The 20,511-nt window shown below is 36.2% G+C and overlaps 3 protein-coding genes and 1 pseudogene across 5 annotated transcripts; 3 read left to right on the top strand and 1 right to left on the bottom strand.

The window, feature by feature from the left end:
- Positions 1-212: 212 nt before the first annotated feature.
- Positions 213-6,097, top strand: LOC105116631 (homeobox-leucine zipper protein ANTHOCYANINLESS 2-like). Of its 2 annotated transcripts, XM_011014068.1 has the most exons (9): positions 213-306; positions 1,515-1,732; positions 1,863-1,980; positions 2,071-2,742; positions 3,094-3,228; positions 3,302-3,514; positions 4,594-4,768; positions 4,869-5,242; positions 5,333-6,097. In XM_011014068.1, the coding sequence occupies exons 2-9, from the start codon at positions 1,524-1,526 to the stop codon at positions 5,723-5,725; spliced, it is 2,289 nt and encodes a 762-aa protein (XP_011012370.1). In that variant the 5' UTR covers positions 213-306; positions 1,515-1,523; the 3' UTR covers positions 5,726-6,097. The 2 variants fall into 2 exon arrangements, with proteins under 2 accessions (XP_011012370.1, XP_011012369.1); XM_011014067.1 differs by lacking the exon at positions 213-306 and having other exon boundaries at positions 1,218-1,732.
- Positions 6,098-6,617: 520 nt separating this feature from the next.
- Positions 6,618-11,497, top strand: LOC105116630 (protein ROOT PRIMORDIUM DEFECTIVE 1-like; annotated as a pseudogene).
- A 2,611-nt stretch (positions 11,498-14,108) lies between these two features.
- LOC105116629 (E3 ubiquitin-protein ligase XBAT33-like) lies at positions 14,109-19,196 on the top strand. Of its 2 annotated transcripts, none has more exons than XM_011014065.1 (10): positions 14,109-14,415; positions 14,498-14,557; positions 15,119-15,190; positions 15,298-15,482; positions 15,654-15,814; positions 15,906-15,964; positions 16,051-16,097; positions 16,198-16,341; positions 17,436-17,527; positions 18,386-19,196. In XM_011014065.1, the coding sequence occupies exons 1-10, from the start codon at positions 14,239-14,241 to the stop codon at positions 18,922-18,924; spliced, it is 1,536 nt and encodes a 511-aa protein (XP_011012367.1). In that variant the 5' UTR covers positions 14,109-14,238; the 3' UTR covers positions 18,925-19,196. The 2 variants fall into 2 exon arrangements, with proteins under 2 accessions (XP_011012367.1, XP_011012368.1); XM_011014066.1 differs by having other exon boundaries at positions 14,334-14,423.
- Positions 19,197-19,578: 382 nt separating this feature from the next.
- Positions 19,579-20,333, bottom strand: LOC105116635 (CEN-like protein 1; the record flags this gene model as incomplete). The annotated part of the gene is made up of 4 exons (XM_011014072.1): positions 19,579-19,796; positions 19,881-19,924; positions 20,020-20,081; positions 20,235-20,333. Coding segments are annotated over 4 exons (423 nt in total), but the record flags the coding sequence as incomplete, so codon positions are not given.
- Between the last annotated feature and the right edge of the window lie 178 nt (positions 20,334-20,511).

Genomic DNA, 20,511 nt, shown 5'->3' with positions numbered 1-20,511 from the left:
AGGATTTAATTGAGAACTAATTGATATGTTAAGGATACAATCAAGAAAAAAACAAGTTGGAGACTTAATTTAAATCACCCCTAGAAATTGGGACCTTTTTAAGTTTGCTCTGATAAAAATAGACAAATGGACCCACCAATTGACCTTTTGCATTGCCCTACAAATACAACAAGAGCATTCTTCTTTAGTTCTTTGACATCATTTCTCTTCTTTGTGTCCCTCTTTAGAAATAATAAGAAAGAAAATCTTTTGTGAAAGGAAAGAGGCCATTTGAAGAGGGAAAAAAAGATAGAGAAAGAAGAAAGTGTGAGTGAATTTTAGCTTCATGCCTTCTATTTATTTATTTATTCTTGTATTGTCACTTAGTTTTGAACTTTTATATATATATATATATATATATATATATTCTCTACGAAAGATCATGAACAACTATCAGAATATTAGAAAGACCTTAGTGAGGCTAATTTTATGCTTCCTATATATATATATTGCTTTCATGTAGCATTTTTTCTTGTCTCGGTCTCATACTTGACTATACATTCGTTTCGTCTTTTACCTTTCTCTTATGAGTTGATTCAGAGAGGGAGGGAGAAGAAAGGAGTTGGTGGTTTTATTTTATCAATAGGCTGTTTTCGTTAATGTCGAAGAAAGTTTTTTTTTTTTTAGTTTTTTTATTGGTGTTTTCTGTAACATTCAGCTACCCTTTACGTGTTTCTCTTTCCTATGTCACGAAAATTGAAGGAGAAGAAGAGAGGTCAACTGGGATTATTTTTTTTAATTTTCTTTTTTTTAACAAAAAAAAGTGTGAGCCTATGAGAAAATTAATTTATTAAGAAAGTGAGACTATGAGATAATTAATGTATTAAAAAAGGGTCAACTTTTTGTTGTTTTTTTTTTAATATAATTCAACCTTTCTAGTTCTTAACCTTTCTGGGTTAGTCTTTTTCAACAACGACAATCACTTGGTCCGCATGCTATGTTTCTTGTATGTGTGCATGGAAATATTAGAGGCAATCTTCTCTTGTTGCAAAGATTTTCAACTTGATGAGATGTGCACAGTGTATACATCAAGAAAAGACTGGTCTTTGTTTCTGTTTGTACCTTTTATCTTATTATCACTCCACAGGCCCATTCAGAGAGAGAGAGAGAGAGAGATGAGTCATCCATTATTAAGCGTTGACAAAGAAATAGGTTTTCTTGTTTCTATCCTAGAAGAATATGAGCGTGGTTTTTTATTCTAGTTCATACTTCAAGCAAGTGCTGGAAAGGTCAAAACTTGCGAGACAAAATCGAAGCCTAACTTTGTGAAAGTGATAGCTACCTTTTCAATAGAAACTGGTGTGATTATTTAAGATCAAAGAAGTTGGGGGGGGGGGGGGTTTGTTTAAAGGTAGTTAAGGGGTTTCAAGGTTTGTGACATATGGTTGCAGTGCACTGGAACAACACCATGCCTACTGGTGGTGCTTGGAATTAGATAATATATGACCCTTGTTGGTCCGTGGGATTTTTTGCAGAAAAATAAGATGGATGGTCGTGGTGATATGGGTCTGTTTGGGGAACATTTTGATCCTTGTTTGGTAGGGCGGATCAAGGAGGATGGTTATTATGAGAGCAGGTCTGGTAGTGATAACATTGAAGGAGCATCTGGTGAAGATCAGGATGTTGGAGACGATCAAAGGCCTAGGAAGAAGTACAACAGACACACCGCTAATCAAATACAAGAGCTTGAATTGTATGAGTTCTTCCTTTGGCTATGTTATTTATGCTAAGAGATCTATGTATTGTGTTTACTTACCTTTGATTGAAAGATTTTTTTTTTTTCCTAAAAGAGCTTTGTTTCTATTTGTTTGTGATGTTAATAGTTTCTTTAAGGAGTGTCCTCATCCTGATGAGAAACAAAGATCAGAGCTTAGCAGGAGGCTTGGCTTGGAAAGCAAGCAAATCAAGTTTTGGTTTCAAAATAGGAGAACCCAAATGAAGGTAAATTGATAGACTTGTTTGTACCCTTGTAATGTGCTTCCTTCTATTTTCCCTCTTGAAAATTTTTATTTTGGTCATTTTGGACTTCAGACCCAATTGGAACGGCATGAGAATGTAATCCTCAGGCAAGAAAATGATAAACTCCGACTTGAGAATGAGTTGTTGAAACAAAACATGAGTGATCCAATTTGCAACAATTGTGGTGGTCCTGTGGTGCCTGGTCCAGTTTCTTATGAGCAACAGCAGTTAAGGATCGAAAATGCTCGATTGACTGATGAATTAGGTCGTGTTTGTGCCCTAGCCAATAAGTTTTTAGGCAGACCCCTCACATCCTCAGCCAATCCTATCCCTCCGTTAAGCTCAAAATCCAAGTTGGACCTTGCAGTTGGGATAAATGGATATGGCAATTTAGGCCATACAGACAACATGTTGCCAATGGTGCTTGATAATAATAGAGCGATTATGATGTCTCTGATGAAACCAATAGGCAATGCTGTTGGCAAGGAAGTACCGCATGATAGATCAATATTTGTAGATCTTGCACTTGCTGCTATGGATGAATTGATAAAGATGGCTCAGATTGAAAGTCCCATTTGGATCAAAAGCTTAGATGGAGGAAAGGAAGTCCTGAACCATGAGGAGTATATGAGGACTTTTCCTCGCATTGGCATGAAACCCAGCAATTTTGTTACTGAGGCTACACGGGAGAGTGGTGTAGTACTCGTCAACATCTCGGCTCTAGTTGAGACATTGATGGACGTGGTATGCTACCTAACTCTTTCTGCTGTTATGAATTTTTCAATTATTTTTCTCTTAAGCATGAGCTCGTTACTAGGATTGGACTACTGTGTTTCATTTTTCTTAGTGTATTTTTGTGTCAAAGACAATATAACTATCAACTTTGAAGCACTTTGTCAAGATTAGAATAGTTTGGTGAGATTGTTTACACTTGTTTGTTTATGATCTCACGTCTGCTGAATCCCCTTATCTGAAAGGATGGTGCTGAGAAAGCTGCAAATTCAATCTTAATATGCTTCATTTATTCAACTAGAAATGGTGAAATGCTTCTAGTTTTGTACATGCATGGTAGCTTAACTGCTCTTCCATATACAGAATGGATGGGTGGAGATGTTTCCCAGCTTGATTGCTAGAGCTGCCACCACTGATATCATATCAAGTGGCATGGGTGGAACAACTGATATCATATCAAGTGGCATGGGGGGAACAAAAAGTGGAGCTTTGCAAATGGTTTGCCGTTATCCTACATGTTCTATAGTCTTTTGCAGTGAAGCTGGAGTTTATGAGTGTTTTTGTTTTCCAGATACACGCCGAGTTTCAATTGATTTCGCCTTTTGTCCCTGTGCGTCAAGTGACGTTCATTCGGTTATGCAAGCAACTCACGGAGGGTGTGTGGGCTGTAGTTGATGTTTCCATTGATGCAAACCAGGAAAATCTAAATGCACAAGCCCCTGAAACCTGCAAGAGGCTTCCTTCTGGCTGCATTATACAAGATATGAACAATGGTTGCTCTAAGGTGATAACTTGTATAGATTCGATTCTTCGTTTGTTGTACTTGTATATACTTGTGGTTCCTTTATTCATTGTGGTTGTGCACCAAAGATTCTCTCCTTGCTGTAATGAAATATATTATTAATTTACTTGAAAAACTCAGCTTTGATTATCATTTGACTGAAGTTTCTTCTTTGATTAAAATAAATTAAACTCTCCAATTCCAAAACGAAATCTGCTTACTGCATGCACTTAATCCCATTGCTACTTTCTAAGACGACGATATCACCTGCATTTGACACGCATGCGCGCGCGCGAGCGCATGTTTTTGATTCCTTGGTCTTGGATTCAGTGCATTCACTATCTTTCTATCCAGGTAAAGCCTTGTGGTTTTCAATCTTTGCTGTACACCTCCTTCATTTGATGTTTTTATTCCTGTCTCTTCTGTTCTTCAGCTGTTTGCTCCTGCTGTCCGTGAGGTAACATGACCCGGGTCCAGTCATTATATTTTAATCTTCTGATTCCAAGTAATGACCTGCTACGACTGTATTATGACAGAATCACCTTCCTGTATATGTAACTGAAAAACCTCACGAAATCTTATTTTCAAGTTCTAAGAAGGATAGTATTTTATATTTTGGACATTGCTCTCTCCTCATTTTGTCAATACTGTGCCTTGAATTTGTAGCTTTTCTTGTCCTTTCCATGGACTTCCTTTCGACGTGGTATGGAACTGCATGATATATGCTACTTTATTAGTCTGCTCCAATCAAGTATATTTTTCTATGTATTCACCATTTCATTATTATTCTCACCATTAATGGAAGAGTTAAGTGTTTAACATCGCCAGAACTTTGAATTAAGAATAACTCAGCAGCATCAGAATTTTCGGGCTTCATGATTTACTAATTAATGATAAAAACAAGTGAAACATTTTAAACTGTGTTCGTAGAAAAGTCTTCGTGGAATTGTTTTTATTTGAGGTGAATGGAACCCCGTAAACCAAAGTTTGATTGCTTGCTAAATAGAGGTGTACTGTTGATAGATGCTAGGACTATGCAGGTGCTTATATGTTCCAAAATGCTGACTGCTATTAAAATGCAGGTTACATGGGTAGAACATTCCGAATATGATGAGAGTGCAGTCCATCAACTCTACCGACCCATACTTGGTTCTGGCAGGGGCTTTGGTGCACAGAGGTGGCTTGCTACCCTTCAACGGTATTACGAGGGCATGGCAATGATTATGTCTCCTAGCATTTTGGGTGAAGATCAGACAGGTCTGGGAATCTGCTCAATCCTTTCTTTATTAATTTTTTTATTTTCTCGAATTAACATTGTTTGTGGCGTCTTTTGAGTTGTAATACCATCATGATACAGTGATAAATCTGGGAGGTAAGAAAAGCATGTTAAAGTTAGCACGACGAATGGTCGATAACTTCTGTTCTGGGGTTTGTGCTTCTTCTTTACACAAATGGGGCAACCCTGTGGCTGGAAATGTGAGTGAAGATGTGAGGATTTTGACCCGAAAGAGTATTAATGAACCTGGTGAGCCAGATGGTATCGTGTTGAGTGCTGCGACTTCTGTTTGGCTGCCAGTTTCACGACAAAGGTTATTTGACTTCTTGAGGGATGAAAAATCAAGGAGCCATTGGGACATTTTATCCAATGGTGGAATTTTGCAGGAGATTATCCAAATCCCCAAGGGACAGGGACAGGGACAATGGAACCGTGTCTCTCTCCTGCGTTCAACTGTGAGTGGACATAACCAACTTTCAACCTTTTGGTTTCTTAATTTTACCACGTGTTTAATTGTATAATTTCTGTTTCTTGCCACTTTTTAGGCTGTTGATGCTGATGCGGTTGAGAACAACATGTTAATATTACAAGAAACCTGGAATGATGTCTCAGGTTCGCTAGTAGTGTATGCACCAGTCGACTTACAATCGATGAGTGTAGTGACGTCTGGTGGAGACTCTACCTATGTGGCTCTCCTGCCATCAGGGTTTGTGATTCTTCCAGATAATTCATTTAGTAATGGTGAGCCCAGCAACAGCGATGGGAATCCAGTCAAAAGAGATAGCGATAGCAACAATGGAGGTGGATCGTTTTTTACTGTCGGATTCCAAATTTTGGCAAGCAACCTTCCTTCAGCCGAGCTCACAGTCGAGTCAGTCGAGACGATTCATAATCTCATCTCCTGCACAATGCATAGGATCAGAACAGTCTTCAACTAATGGTGGCTTCTTAACTTAGTACATCTCCTTTTCCTTTTCTTTTCGGACATACAAGTATACAAAGTATTAGGAAGGCAAAACAGATAGAATGGGCATGAAATAGAGGGAGTTTGAAGTGGCAACTCTGCACAAGTAGGGTTTCAAGTCAAGAACGAACAGCATGGAGGTGATGTGTGTAGGATAACTCAGGATGTTACTGTCCATGCCTAGCAAGTTCTAACTTGGCGACGTATCATGGTCTTGTGGTTCGGGTATTGACTTAGTTAGCCTTAGCAAATGTTTTGTTTTGTCCTCTCGTGTACAGAAAAACAATATAGACATTGGAGACTGCTAGTTCTTTAACCTTTTGTGTTATGAAAACAGTTCAAGCTCTTAGGCAATCTGGTGTTTTAACTTACACTTTGCTTCAAAGTTGTCTGCCAAGGTTAGCCTGAATTCTTGCATGACACCTGATCTTACTCTCATGTGTTTTGTGTATCCCTTCTGGTGTAAAAACCTTAGTGATTAAAAAGGAACTAGAGTATATTAATCAACGGATTAAACTCGAAGATATTGTGGCAAAAGATCTTTAAATTTTTTTTTATTATTATTATTAAAATAGCGTTATTTTAATTTAATTTTTAGTTTTTTCAACTCCCGGGTTATAAAACTAAGGTCTGAAAAGCTCATAGAGCATCCTTGCGAGAAAACAATCCATTACAAGTTTCAAAATTTCAATTACCTTAAAGGCCAAAATTTCGATACAAAATTACAATTAGACCCTCCATTTTTCACATCAACATCTTGTAAATTGTAATTACACGCACTACACGAATTTCACTTACCACCTCCACGTTTTCCAAAATTCATAATCACCCCTCATTACTTTAACAACTTCCCATTTACCCCCACTCAATCATTTCTTGAATTCTTCCCTAACTCTCCTCCACTCCAATAGCCTGTCCTTTCCTCTCTCAGTCAGTCCCTGCTAAAACCCTAAACCCTAAAAACTAAAACATAGAAATGCTAATCTTCATTGCTGTCAATCTCTTAATCTATAAACACAAAACCCTAAAAATTCTTGAGTCCACACTCTACAACCTTAAACACACCAAACCCATGTCTCAATCGACTTCAATTCCCAAAAAACAACAATGGGTTCGTGACCATGGATTTGACAATTACATGGAAATCGAAAAAAAGACAAGTCTTAAAAGTTTCAATCTTTAATACTTTCTCAGTACAACCAAACACTTCCCATTTCACGTCTTGACAATCTTGCTGGCAGGTTGCGGTTTAAACACTTTGAAGCTGGTGCTTTTATCCTCAAATTTCCTCATGTTTTTGAGGTATATGATCATCCAGTTCAACGTGTGTTGTATTGTCGCTTAACGCGTAAAGTATTCAGTCAGATTGTGAAAGAAAAGGAGGCCCTTTTGGCTCAAATTCCCGAAGCTGTTACCAGGTAGAGGAAGTTGATAATGATGTCTAATTAGGGCCGGTTGCGGTTGAACATGTCAGGATTGCAAGGTATGAGTTTGGTTTGCCTGGTGATTTTGAGCATTCTGTTGTTTTGAAGTATCCGCAGTTTTTTAGATTGGTTGATGCTATTGAGACTAGGAATAAGTACATTGAGGTGGTTGACAGAGACCCTAGATTGGTGGCTTGCGCAATAGAGAAAGCTAGGGAGCTAGAGTATAGAGAGAAAGGAATGGATACTGAGGATTTGAGGTTTAAGTTTATGGTGAATTTTCCACCTGGGTTTAAAGATAGGGAAGTATTATAGGATTGCGGTGTGGAAATGGCAAAGGGTTCCTTACTGGTCACCGTACGAGGGTATTTCAGGTTATGATTCGAGGTCAATTGAGACTCAGAAGAGGATGGAGAAGAGGGTGGTGGCGAGTATTTATGAATTGTTGTCGTTGACGGTGGAGAAGAAGACTACGATGAGAGGATTGTGCATTTTAGGATGGCTATGAATTTACCTAAGAAGTTGAAGGACTTCTTGCTTCAGTGTCAGGGGATTTTTTATGTTTCAACTAGAGGGAATCATGGCAAGCTTCATACGGTTTTTCTTAGAGAGGCGTATAGGAAAGGGGACTTAGTTGAGCCGAATGATATGTACTTGGCGAGGAGGAAGTTGGGTGAGTCGGTGGTTTTGACTTCAAGGAAAGCATATGTGGATAGGGGGTTGGTTAGATATACGAGGAACAGAGAAGACGATGAGATGGAGCATTTTAGGAGAGAATGGGAAAGACGGGGAGAGGGAGGATGGTTTGAACTTAGACTTGAGTTGTGATGTTGGTTCTGATTCGACAGATGAGGAGGACAATGTTGATGACATTGAAAAGGCAGAGGATGCTCAACTAACTGGTTGGCTACATAACATTGGTGGTATAAGGAATCATTTTGGCTCTCAGTTGGCAAGCATCAACAATTACTGAAAATTTACTACTCCTGGGGATGACGAGGCAAAGGAGTGAATCTCAATTATACGCATCCGAGATGTTAGAAGAAGCGAATTAAATGGAACTGGGGTCACTGAGGAGGACTTACATTTGCGGGAATACTATTGGTTTTTCAAGTGGCTTCTGTGTTGTTTCATTGGAATGTGATCCTTTTTGTGAACTGAAGTTACAGTAAAATTCATTCACTGTGCTTGATAAACTGTAAAGGCTTCCGCTTATTTTTTATTAAATTACGTGTCCTTTGCATATCCACATGCATATTTGATCAAATGGTTGGCATATTCTTCTTTCCTTGAATTGTTGTAGAGTGTTGCTTGCTTATAAATTGAAAAATATGTCAGATTGTAGCACTTGTCAGACATGGAAAATGTGTGTTAATAATGAGCTATCAAGCCTTAGTGCCTATCTATATTCATAGTTGAACATGATCAAAGTATATTTCAAATGACCTGAAGTAATTCTATTATATTGTCTTGCATGATGGTTTCTGATTCCACCACAGTGGTCACAGTAGGATGGCTGTCACCTCTCACCAATTTCTGGGACCCGAAATATTCCAAGTCCTATCAGAAAATGGGCTTTGAACTCCGTAAGCATTCTAATCTAACGACAGCTAATATTTGGTAACAATTGCCCAGCTGTGCTTGGCAGGTACTAATCATCAATCTGTGAGCTTTTGCATCCATTTCCAGTGTTTATCCTGTCTCTTGGCAGTTTTGCTACTGGCTGTGCTTAAAATTAATCATGTGGTCTAACAATGCTTCTTCTTCTTCTTTTTTGGCTCAATTGCATCTCAATGCATTCCTCTTCTTCTTTCATAAAATTGCCGGGTTTTTTCCCCAAAAATTCTCTTGATTTAACAGCCCTTCTTGATTGCACAATCCATGGAGCTAGTTGACTCCTTGCAAGGAGATGAGCTCAACAAGCATTGCCAAGTTTTCAGTTTTATGTTGAAGGATGTGATAGGCAGCTTTGTTCTTGGTGGCATGGTTTTCCTTTCATGAAGGAGCGTTGGATTGGTTTGCTAAAGGCTACCTCAGTTTTTGTTTACTTTCTTCTTGATGTTTGCAGTGTAGCCAGCGACTGAGATTCTGATGACAGCTCACTAACAGTGCCTTCATGAGCAATCAATTTTATGTATGCATGGTCACTCTGGTATCCAAATTAGTGCCCCTGGCCCCAGCCTCAACAAGTAATTAACTTAGAGGACATTTTATGCAATAGGAAGTGTTCAAATTGCCTATGTCATCCAGGATCTCGGTGATCTCATGCCCTGACTTCAGAATTAAGGTTTCTATATTGACATCACAGCTTGACTAATATATCACAGTAATATAACAAATGATTATAACTGTCTCAATTCAAATTAGTTGTTTGCTTTATGAACGGATTTTCCTACGTACCATTTGCATTCCCGCCTATATGATGTGATTTAATTGTACATTGTAACTGTCTTGTACCATGTGATTAGTTTTATTGAAATTCTCAGATTTGGTGTGATAGGTCTTCGGCTTCCCTTCTGTTTCGCCTCCTTATGAACAAAGTAGAATTTCCTTTTTAGTTAGCTGGTTAAGAAACCTCCCCCACCAGAGAAATTAACATTTAATTTGGTTGAGATCAGGTTACTTAGAAATCATTGAACTGTTTCTTAGGAAGACTAACATGTGATATATATGTGGATATATTCATGTTTATAGTGCTCGTATGCATCTGCAAGTGTCTGTATATGTTGGGATCCTATCAAACTCTCCATACAATTGCAGTCCTCAAATTTTAGGAAAGAAAAGTAAATCAGATAAACAACTCTAATTATTTAAATGCAACATACCATAAGATACCAAAAACTTTTGTAGTTGCAAGTTCCCTTAAACATTTCCCACAAACCAGCAATTCTTGGTTTTAGATTCCAATTGTTACATATCATCTCTAGCTCCTTGCCATCTTCTACCCTGCGATTCCACCATGTTGGTCGATTTGTAGGCGGTCACCAACTTCTGGAGTCCAAGATTTAGCAGGAACCGAATGCTAGTATCTTCTTGTTTTTTTCTTTTATGTTCGAAGTATAGTCTGAAACGTAGGGCTTTGAACTCCATATGCATTTCCAGTCCAAGGATAGACAATATGTGATATAAATTGTCCAGTTGTGCTTGAGCAAAAATCAACCATCAGTGCATGCACTTCTGTATTCATTTCTTAATGTTTTTTTGGATCTTTGCATTTTTGCCATTCACTATGATTAAACAAATAGAAGATATTCAATCATTTTCCCCATTTGTATCTGAATGCATGCAAGCACTCTCCCTGCACTATTTTTTTTAATTTTTGTTTACAAGTTAATTCGGTAAAAAGTACTGATTATACCCTTTCTTGCTTGCAGAAATCCCGGAGCTAGTTTGACTCATATCTTGCCATGATTTGAGATTTCCTTTTTATCATGCGATCAAGGAGTGGATTCAACGAGCAACATCATGTTTTCAGCTACATCATATGGATGCGACAGCCTTTCTTCTAACCAAGTCAAATGTATCTTCTCCCTGAAATTCTTCATAAAGGCTTCATGGATAAATCTGGAACCTTTCTCAATTTTTACTTGCCTAAATACAAGCCTGTGTTTCTTGCATAGCCAGCTATTGAGATTCTGCTGACAATTCACAAAACTAAATGATGCCTCAACAAGGATATAAGCAATCTCCGGCATCCAGTATAGGATCCACTATAGAATAACTTGGCAGACAGTTTATGCTTGAGCAACTTTACAGATGGGCCTCCTTCATCTAGTATATTGGTATATTTTCTTACCCCAGACTACGGCAAACATCCTTTTGCTAACCTTGTACCACGCTGAAATTACTGCTTGACTGATGTACAGCATGTCTTAAATTGGACGCTGTCTGGCTTCGATCTTTTGTAACATGTGACTAATTTTATGGTCATTTTCAATCTAGCATACTTTAATCAAGTTTGCAGGTTTGGTGGGTGTATTTGACATCAAATCTGAACAGATATAAATGAAAGAAAAGACCGTTATCAAGTGACTGATGCAAACGTATGATCCACGTCTGTTTTCACTTGGACCAGCCCTGGTTGCTTCTCCCACTTGTAACCATGGAAAACTACAGATACCAGTATCTAGGGTTGGATCAGCAAGATCCAAGATTACTGACTACCTATCATGAACAATTATTAAATCGACTGCCATGTGTTAGCACCATCAATCTCTGAAGGGGTATGCTCATAAAACCTTGATTTGGTCCACCACCAAAGAGTATTCATTTCTATTGCCATGAATTTTGTTAAACACATCATTAACAGTGCCTTTTTTTCTTTTTACACATTTAGATGATTAATGAGGTATGCTTTCTTCGTGATTATCAAGGTTCAAGTTTTCAATAGTTGTCAGAAATAAAATTCTCATATTTTTTTTTTTAGTTTTATCATGAATTAATTATTTTTAATCAGATAAAAAATGGATTCAATCTTGATGTATCAAAGTTTTCAAATATATTAGCATTTTCTTACTTTCAAGAAATAGGTTTGTCTACATAGATTATATTCTCATCTATCCTTTGGTGTTCTATAGATAAATCTATGCTGAAATTTTATGCCTGCTTTTATTCTTTAAGCAATTATTAGACTTGGAATCCAATTTTGATCATGGCAGCTTGTTATTATCCTGTACTACACATCATTTGAATTGCAGATACTCTTGTCAAATTTATTTTAGGGATTTATTTTCATCGCAAGAACTAATCTGTGATCGATATTTTTTTATTTATAAAATATTTTATGTAAAAAAAATACTCTAATATCATGGTAAACGTCTACTTTCTAAAATTGTAATACAATTTGAAATATTAAGATAGTGTCTGGATATTATTTTAAAATAAAAAAAAAACAAAAAAGCAAGATAGTTGTACTTATGTCTTTTCTATTTTGAAATAATATAAATATTATGAATATAGATTTAATTTATATGCATCTTTGTTCATCCAATTAAACATATTTATGCCCTTTATGTATTAGTTTTTTTTTTTCAAACATATTAACCAAATATAATCTAGAAAAAACATATTTTTGCAATTTGCCAATTTTTTCTCTATAATTAAAGGAAGAAAATAATACTCGACAAGGAATTAACAATTTTTCTACTATTGTTTCCACTTCCCATCTAAAATTCTAAATTAAAGGAGGAAAAAAAATAATTTTAGAAATTGGTCTCCAAAATTTCCCAGGTTAGATCGCCTCCCTCTCGAGTCCATCTCCAATCAAACGGCCCACATCTCACCAAACTTAACCTCATAATTTTTGCGTAAATCTCTCTATGTACGAAGTAATCTCATGTGGTGTCCTCCACTTCCATCTACAATCAACAACCATTAATTGCCGTCTGATTCAAGCATGGTTTTTATAAATGCCATATATATGTATGTATATTATATTAATATTAGAGTGTGTATTTATTATATTAGATTTTAAAAATATAAATATACATGGCTTAGGATAAATTTGGATTGTGTTTTGGATAAGATTTGATAATATTTATATTTTATTTATTATCCTTTAAATTTAATAAAATAACTATAAAAAACTTTATTTGTTTAATAAACTTATTTTGATATTCATTGAATGTAAGTTAAACTCTCACACATATGTGTGAAAAGGTTTAAAGCTAAATATATTTTTAAATAATTTTAAATGATTAAAAAGATGATAAATAATAATTTAAAGTAAGTAAAAAATAAATTAATTTTTGACAATATAGTCGAAATTATTTTTTAAATATTTTTTTATGTTAAAATATATATCAATAATTTTTTTATTTTAGCATCATCACATTAAAATAATTTAAAAATATATTTTTAAAATATAAAAATAAATAGGTGTATTTTAAAAGTGTGATTGCGGTTGTTTTTTAATAGGAAAAATATGCTAATAATATATTTTTATTTTTTAAAAATTATTTTTTGAATTAGTATATTAAAATGATTTAAAAATAAAAAAAATGTATTAATTTAAAATATATATTTTTTAAATTCTTTTTAAAATACTTTAAAAATGCAGCGACAAACATATCTCAATGCTGTTAAAGTCCCGCGGTAGGGCCTTTGATTACATGATTGATGTGTTCTGTATGATCTTTCCTGTCAACAGATTGTATGCTTTCTGATTTCCCTGTGACCCCATTTTTAATTGACTTTATTGTCAAGTTTTGTCCCACAAGTTTGGAATAAAAATATATTATCAAAACCTAGTTTCTTTGGATAAAATCAATTACACTATAAATGTTGGTTCTACTTAGTTCATATAAACCCTAAACCCTAATTTAATATTCTAATTGCCATTCTCAAATTTTACAGAAAAGGGGGTCAGTATTTTGCCAACCAAAAAGGTAAAAATCAAAGAATTACAGATATCAGATTTATTCCCACCAAGATCTGAAGTCCAAAAATATAAAAATTACATTTTTGACAAAATTTTATCTACTATTATTACCATATCAGTTGATTTTCTTGCCATGACAATTAGCAAATAAGGATCCTATCTTCTATATGCAAGTAATTTACACTGGTCAAGCACATTGACATTAACAAAATATTTTAGATAGATATTAACTATATATAAATATTTTTGTTTTAAAACTAGACCGAACAAGTTTATATATAATTCAAGTAATTTAATAACTTATAGTTTAGATTATATTAAATTTTAATAAAAATATAAAAAATATTACCTTGTTACTATCCAGTTTAACACTCAAATTAATCTACTTCAACCTACTTAGATTTTTAGACTTGACCGTGATGGAATGCTTATCTAAATTGACTTGAATGCAACCCTTTTTTAAAAAATTTATTGATATTCATTGTTATATAGTTTAAAATATCTATATAATTTAATACTTGATCTATATATATATAAACAACCACATCACCAAATTTCTACCTCCATAAACAAAGCCTCAAAAAACACAAATCAGAAAAAATTTTGTTGTCCGAAATTTTTTTGTCCGAGACAGACGTAGAGGGAGGGGGAGAGAGAGAGAGAGAGAGGAGGGGAGTGGTCATAATGGGGAATTCATTTGGGTGCTCAGCTTCAGGGGAGAGGTTAGTTTCAGCAGCAAGAGATGGAGATTTGGTGGAAGCCAGGATGTTATTGGATTGTAATCCGTGTCTAGCTAAATATTCAACTTTTGGTGGCCTTAATTCTCCTCTCCATTTTGCTGCTGCTAAAGGCCACAATGAGGTAAAAAGGTGAAAAAAGGGTAACTTTTTTTCTTTTTGGATTTTTTTTCTTTTAGTTAATGTGTCTGATTTTAATGTTCTAGATTGTGGGGTTGTTGTTAGAGAATGGAGCTGATGTGAATTCGAGGAATTACTGTGGCCAGGTAAAGAAAATGTTGTTCTTTTATTTATTGTGATTTTTTTTGGGGCGGGGCGGGGGGGATTTGATATATAAATGTGTGGGAATGCTCATATGATTTGTTGGATCAAATTTGATTTTTTCTTGAAGTTCTTAGGTGAAAGTTTTGATTTTGATTTTTTTTTTGTTAAGTATTTTAGTGATTTGATATATAAACGTGAGAGAATGTTCATATGATTTTTTGGATCAAATTTGATGATGGGTATTTTTTTGAAGTTCTTGTGGTGAAAGTGTTGATTTTGATTTTTTTTGGTTCAGTATTTTAGTGATGGGGAAATAAATAAAAGTTGAAATTTTTGTTTCATTAGAACTTTAAGTTTGATTGTAGAATTTTGGACTTTTGTTTCTGTTAATATTAGTTATGTGGAGATGAACGAAACCCAGATTTTGATTTCATTTGGATGTTGCTTGTTTTTGAAACCAGATTGATAAAACGTGTAATTCTTTAATTTGAAACAAATTAACTGTTCTGTTTCGATTTTTTTTTTCTCTAGTTGGTGATATTTTTTGTGATTTTTTTTTGAAGACGGCATTGATGCAAGCTTGTAGATATGGACACTGGGAAGTTGTGCAGACACTTTTATTGTTTAGGTGCAATGTAAGTAAATTCAGTTTCAGAAGAGAAACTTTTGTTGATTTTCCTGTTTTACTTGGAACTTGTTCTTTTTTTTTTAATTAACCTTTGTTAAAATTGTGGCTTTATAGGTTACGAGGGCAGATTATCTTAATGGAAGGACTGCTCTACACTTTGCAGCTGTAAATGGGCATGCAAGATGTATAAGATTAGTTGTAGCAGATTTTGTTCCTAGCGCCCCTTTTGAAGCTATGCATGCTTGTATAGAAGGTGATACTGGGGATGGTTCTAGTGAGAAGAACAGATTTGACCAGAGGTATTAGTTCATTCAGATTGTAAAGATTTTCACCCTGATGGCATATTGATTCTGGCGTCATTACTTTGGTGGGAAATAGTTGTTGTCTGATGTTTCCCTCTTGCTGTTAGATTTATTCTTTTAGTGGTTTATACCACAGATGTATCTGACTTATGTTATATTATTGTGCAGTGCGCTGTCCAGGTTTGTAAATAAGGCGGCTGATGGTGGTATCACTGCACTTCACATGGTTGCATTGAATGGGCATTTTGATTGTGTACAGCTTCTACTTGATATTCATGCAAATGTATCATCAGAGACATTTCATTATGGGACAACGATGGATTTGATAGGTTTACTTTTCTGCTCTATGCCTCACAATTTGTTTGCAAATCTTTCGATTGTGATTTGTACCCCTGAAAATATAATTATGTCGATGCGTAGGGGCTGGAAGCACCCCCTTGCATTATGCTGCCTGTGGGGGCAATTTAAAATGCTGTCAGGTAAGAATAATATTCAACAAGAAGAAGCTTGCCTTTCCTGTTTTTGACTTTATGAACATTAGATGATAGTGCTGCTAATTCTCCAGATCCTTCTTGCAAGAGGTGCCAGTCGGACGACATTAAATTGCAACGGGTAAATTGCTTTGGGTTTGTTTTGTGTTATGACTGATTGATGCAACAGCTCTGGAATTTATTGTGAAAAATTGACATAGAAACTCCTGTGTTTTCTTCAGGTGGCTGCCTGTTGATGTTGCTAGGATGTGGGGGCGTCATTGGCTTGAACCATTGTTGGCACCAAATTCTGAATCTACAATACCTAGATTTCCTCACTCTAATTACTTAGCCTTGCCTCTTTTGAGTGTACTTAACATAGCAAGGTACTTTTTCAACTTAATAAATATGCTCCCTCTCTCTCACGCACACATGCTTATATAGAGGTGTGCATACATCCATGCTAAGAAGGTGATGGTTTAAAAAATATCATCGCAACAGCACTAACTAAAGTCTCAAACGCTTGATGTTTATAATTTTCTAAATTTGGGTATCATTGGAATTTCAGAACTAAATTTGAGTCCAATAAAATAGCCCAGTTTCTAATAGTAAACTGATAGAGTGGATATGGGTCCTCTGCCCTTTGTTGCTTTCTTGGGCAGCCTATTGTTTAAGGAAAAGTGCAACAAAGAGCAAGAGATACGAACTCGGTTAAGAACAAGCTGCTCTAGCTTGGTTCACTATGAGCTTGTCATCCAAGTCTGGCTGATATGGAACCTGTTTTATTGGGATACGAGTGCCTTACAGTTAATGTCTCATGCTTGCTGAATACTGTATAAGCTAGATACTGATTATGTTTTCTGTGTGCGACATCTTATAGTATGAATTGGTTTAATGATGCTTACAGAATTAAATCAAACTATAAACCCTTCGTCGAGGCAATGTGTGAACTGTGAAGGATCAAAACTTGAGAAGGTTTCTACTTTCATGTTTTGTTCCATATCCTGCTATCAGTTGGTGCTATTACTACTTCCAGGAAAGGAGGAAAATGAATGACCGGAGAATTTATAAGCTCTTAGGAGAGATGTAATTAGTAATTAAAATTCCTAACATCCCCCGTGTTAAGATTGCTTGAAGGCTGAAGCAGCACATGTTGGCTACCCTAGGAATGGAATTATCTGTGCATCATTGCATCAAGAATGACAGTATCTTGTGTCAAGAGTTTCCCTTGCTGATTGCTTATTACTAAATCATTTGTCGACTTGTTGCACATGCAAGACACTCATATGTGATGTTACACATTTTTTTAGATCTCAACCCAGAAAATCTAAGCCTACTACAGCTACTTTTTTGTTAACCTTGAATTGAACCAATGCCCTGGAGTTTGATATGATTTTGAAAGTTTATCAGTGTTTAGTTAAATAATGTTAGCCTTGGTCAATGAACACTGAATATGATGCTTTCTGAACTTTCTTTGCAGAGAGAGTGGGCTGCAATGCTTGACAAGGCCCTCTGATGACCCTGATATTTGCGCTGTTTGCCTGGAGGGGGCATGCAATGTGGCCGCGGAAGGTTTGTTCTTTCTGTCTTTGAATTTATCAAATTTTCCTTGTGTTGATCTCTTGGACCTCGATCCTCTTTATTAGCACATTTATATGCTCATGGTTCTTCCGGAAGCATCTATTTTCCTTCCATCAATATAAATGCCACAGCTTTCGAAGATTCACCTATTTAAGCAACATAATATTTTTGGCTGGGAGAAAAGAAATTAGGTTCAATGCCAATGCTTATCGCTGGCCTATGAAGAATGTGATTGATTTGTCAATATCAATTTATTTTGGTTCTGGTTTCTATTTCCATTATCTATGAGCTCAATCATGTCGATGTATTCATATCTATAATTGCTGCATCTTTTTGAGGACTTGTTATATATGCTGCATCTAGGCAGCAAAGACCTTGTTCTCTCTTTCAACCAATATAAATTTTTCTATTGGTGAAGATCGAGGACTGTGGTGTCTTTAAATCCTTGCATGAAGGTTCTCGGTTCTTCTTTTTGCATAAGCCAAGTGCATTGTTTTCTTGTGTTTTTCCCTTAGTTATAGAACTGCGAAAGATTTCATTCATCCGACCGTCCGTATCCATCTTTAATTGTGAAGATCTAACTTTCTGCTTCACTTTTTCATGTTGGCATCCAAAGTATCATGGGATATCTTTCCCTTCTACTAGCGCACATAGTTTTAGTATCTCTGAAATTGCCCCTTTGACAGAAATATGAACTTGGAAAAAAACTTCATTTGTAACTTTAATTTTAGAAGTATTTTGAGAACCTTTCTACTTACGTTCTCCATCACCTTTGCAATCTTTGGTGAAATTGATTGTGTCCAGTATGCCAGTCATTTCTTGTTATTGATCGGCAGTTCTCATATTTAGGGTGCAGGCATGAGCTTTGTGTAAGATGCGCACTCTACCTGTGCTCAACAAGCAATATCTCATCCGAAATGGTAGGCCCTACTGGCTCCATCCCATGTCCTCTTTGCAGGCATGGCATTGTCTCTTTTGATAGACTTCCTGGTTCCTCAGCAAAGGAAATGAAGCTTCCTCTGTCTCTTGGCCTCTGTGCTCCATGCATGCTTCATCCTCGTGACATGGATGGGAAATCGCTAGCATGTTTACCAGAGGTCCGAAAGAATCGAGTGGCTTCAGTTTCTTCTGATTTTCTCTGCCCAGTCACTTGCAGCCCATTTCCTTCTGTTGCCATCCCTTTATGTACCTGCAATGATGAACCATGCCCATCTCTTGAAACCCAAGAGGCTGAATCACAAGATGAATCCTCTCATCGTTCGCAAACATCTGTAGAGCAGGTTAAAGTGGAAGGACCAAGGCTTGAGAAAACAAGCTGTTCGAGTATGTTTTGGGGGAGAAGGAGCTGCAGCAGAGAGCATCAGTGCACTTCAGAAATAAATGCATGACTTGTTTTGCTGGATGAATGGTCTAGATTGAATGTTTTGCTCACACCAGTGTGTGTGCAAGGTTGTGATATTTCGTCATACCAACACTGAATTTTCAAAATCCATGTTTGCTTCCAGTTTTTCTCGGCTGGCTACATGAACAAGGCATTTGACTCTGCCCTTTAGATGTTTTTTTAAAATATTTGGTGAGGGTTGTAAAAATTGCATGGGGGGTTTACAGATCGATTGTAATTGAATGTCATCAAAGAAGACTTCTTGTCCCTTGTTCTTCCTACCTTTTGTTACTTACTGGCATCTGTTAGCCTTATTAAACAATGCTTCTGTCTTTGATTGGCCCGGGACCGGAGAGATTTGAAGAAGTAGATGAGAGAGAAAGAGATGGGAGAAGAAGCTGAGAAGAAGAAGAAGAGAAGGCAGGAAAGGGAGGAAGGGAAACTCTCAAACTTGTGTTATTTTAATTAATACACATTATAATTTTATATCGTCCCTCGAAAATTCTCTTGAGATTTTAGCTAAAAAAAATATATAATTTATAGATTTTCTTATACTTGTATTTTCAAACCGTAATAGTAACTCTATCGTAATGCCATTCACACACTAAAAAGCCTTTTATAGTGTCCATGAAGGAAAACCTATTACTCTCTTGATCATTCATCACCTTTTTCTTGCAGCAGTTTCTCTCTGTGCATCAAAGTACACTGCTGCCACTGGCAGGTCCGATCCATTGTCTCCAGAAAACCTTCTAGTGTTGAAACAGTCTCTTGAAGCTGGTTGCCTCTCAGTTTGCCTTCCCCTCTGCTTAAATAAGATGAACGCATATCTATGGATACCAGCCACAGGTTTTGGAGTCTCATAGAGCACAATTTCCTTTCCTGTTGTTTCGCACCAGACGCATTAATAAAATGTATAATAAAACAAACCGAAAAACAAAAATTTCTAGCTAGCTAAGAACTCACCAAAGGAAACAATACCAGCTGTGCCAGGAATGTCAGTGACCATCCTGAAAAAGATAAATATATATGCTGCAAAATATGCCCTTTTAAGGGAAAATGAAAATGTAATCTTGCTATATGAGTCAGCATTTATAGTACAAACCAGTGGAGATGTTCTCTCAAGTATGGATCACCAGGGCTTGGAGCATCAGGGTCTGTCATGATCTACAAAGACACAAAATTAAAATAAAGCAAAGTAAAGGACTTAAAGGTATAACTATTGATCGTAATGCATTAATATATAGCACTAGAGGAATTGTTTTGTAAGATTGAAAAAGATAGCAAAAAATGGTGGCAAACACGAACTCAGTAGCGTACATGCATCCTCATGTCCTCACCACCAATCTCAACTCTAGGTCTAGAAGCAATGACAGAAGGCATGAATTCATAGGCATTAGAAGTCCCCCATGGCAGTTTAAGTAACCCAGATTCCCATCAAATTAAAGCATGTGCTTAGGAATGAACGAGTGATCTCTCCCACCAAACCTGAGGACATTATGCCCTCATGTGTTTGAAGCTTGCTAGTTTAAACATGAACTAATCAAACATCACGCGTAAAATTACAGTACTTAGTCCTTGGGTCTTGAACGCTATT

The sequence above is a fragment of the Populus euphratica genome, unplaced genomic scaffold, assembly GCF_000495115.2.
Source record: "Populus euphratica unplaced genomic scaffold, PopEup_1.0 scaffold1000.1, whole genome shotgun sequence".
NCBI lineage: Eukaryota > Viridiplantae > Streptophyta > Magnoliopsida > Malpighiales > Salicaceae > Populus > Populus euphratica.
The sequence above is the reverse complement of the archived record's forward strand: the minus strand, read 5'-3'. Positions and strand labels throughout refer to the sequence as shown.

Bases quoted from the DNA above. Each gene is read 5' to 3' on its own strand.
- LOC105116631 (XM_011014067.1), top strand. From the start codon at position 1,482: ATGACCCTTGTTGGTCCGTGGGATTTTTTGCAGAAAAATAAGATGGAT. The intron at 1,981-2,070 runs GTAAATTGATAG...TTTGGACTTCAG, and splicing joins ATAGGAGAACCCAAATGAAG to ACCCAATTGGAACGGCATGA. The intron at 4,769-4,868 runs GTCTGGGAATCT...ATCATGATACAG, and splicing joins TTTGGGTGAAGATCAGACAG to TGATAAATCTGGGAGGTAAG.
- LOC105116629 (XM_011014065.1), top strand. From the start codon at position 14,239: ATGGGGAATTCATTTGGGTGCTCAGCTTCAGGGGAGAGGTTAGTTTCA. The intron at 14,416-14,497 runs GTAAAAAGGTGA...TTAATGTTCTAG, and splicing joins CTGCTAAAGGCCACAATGAG to ATTGTGGGGTTGTTGTTAGA. The intron at 16,342-17,435 runs GTACTTTTTCAA...CTTTCTTTGCAG, and splicing joins AGTGTACTTAACATAGCAAG to AGAGAGTGGGCTGCAATGCT.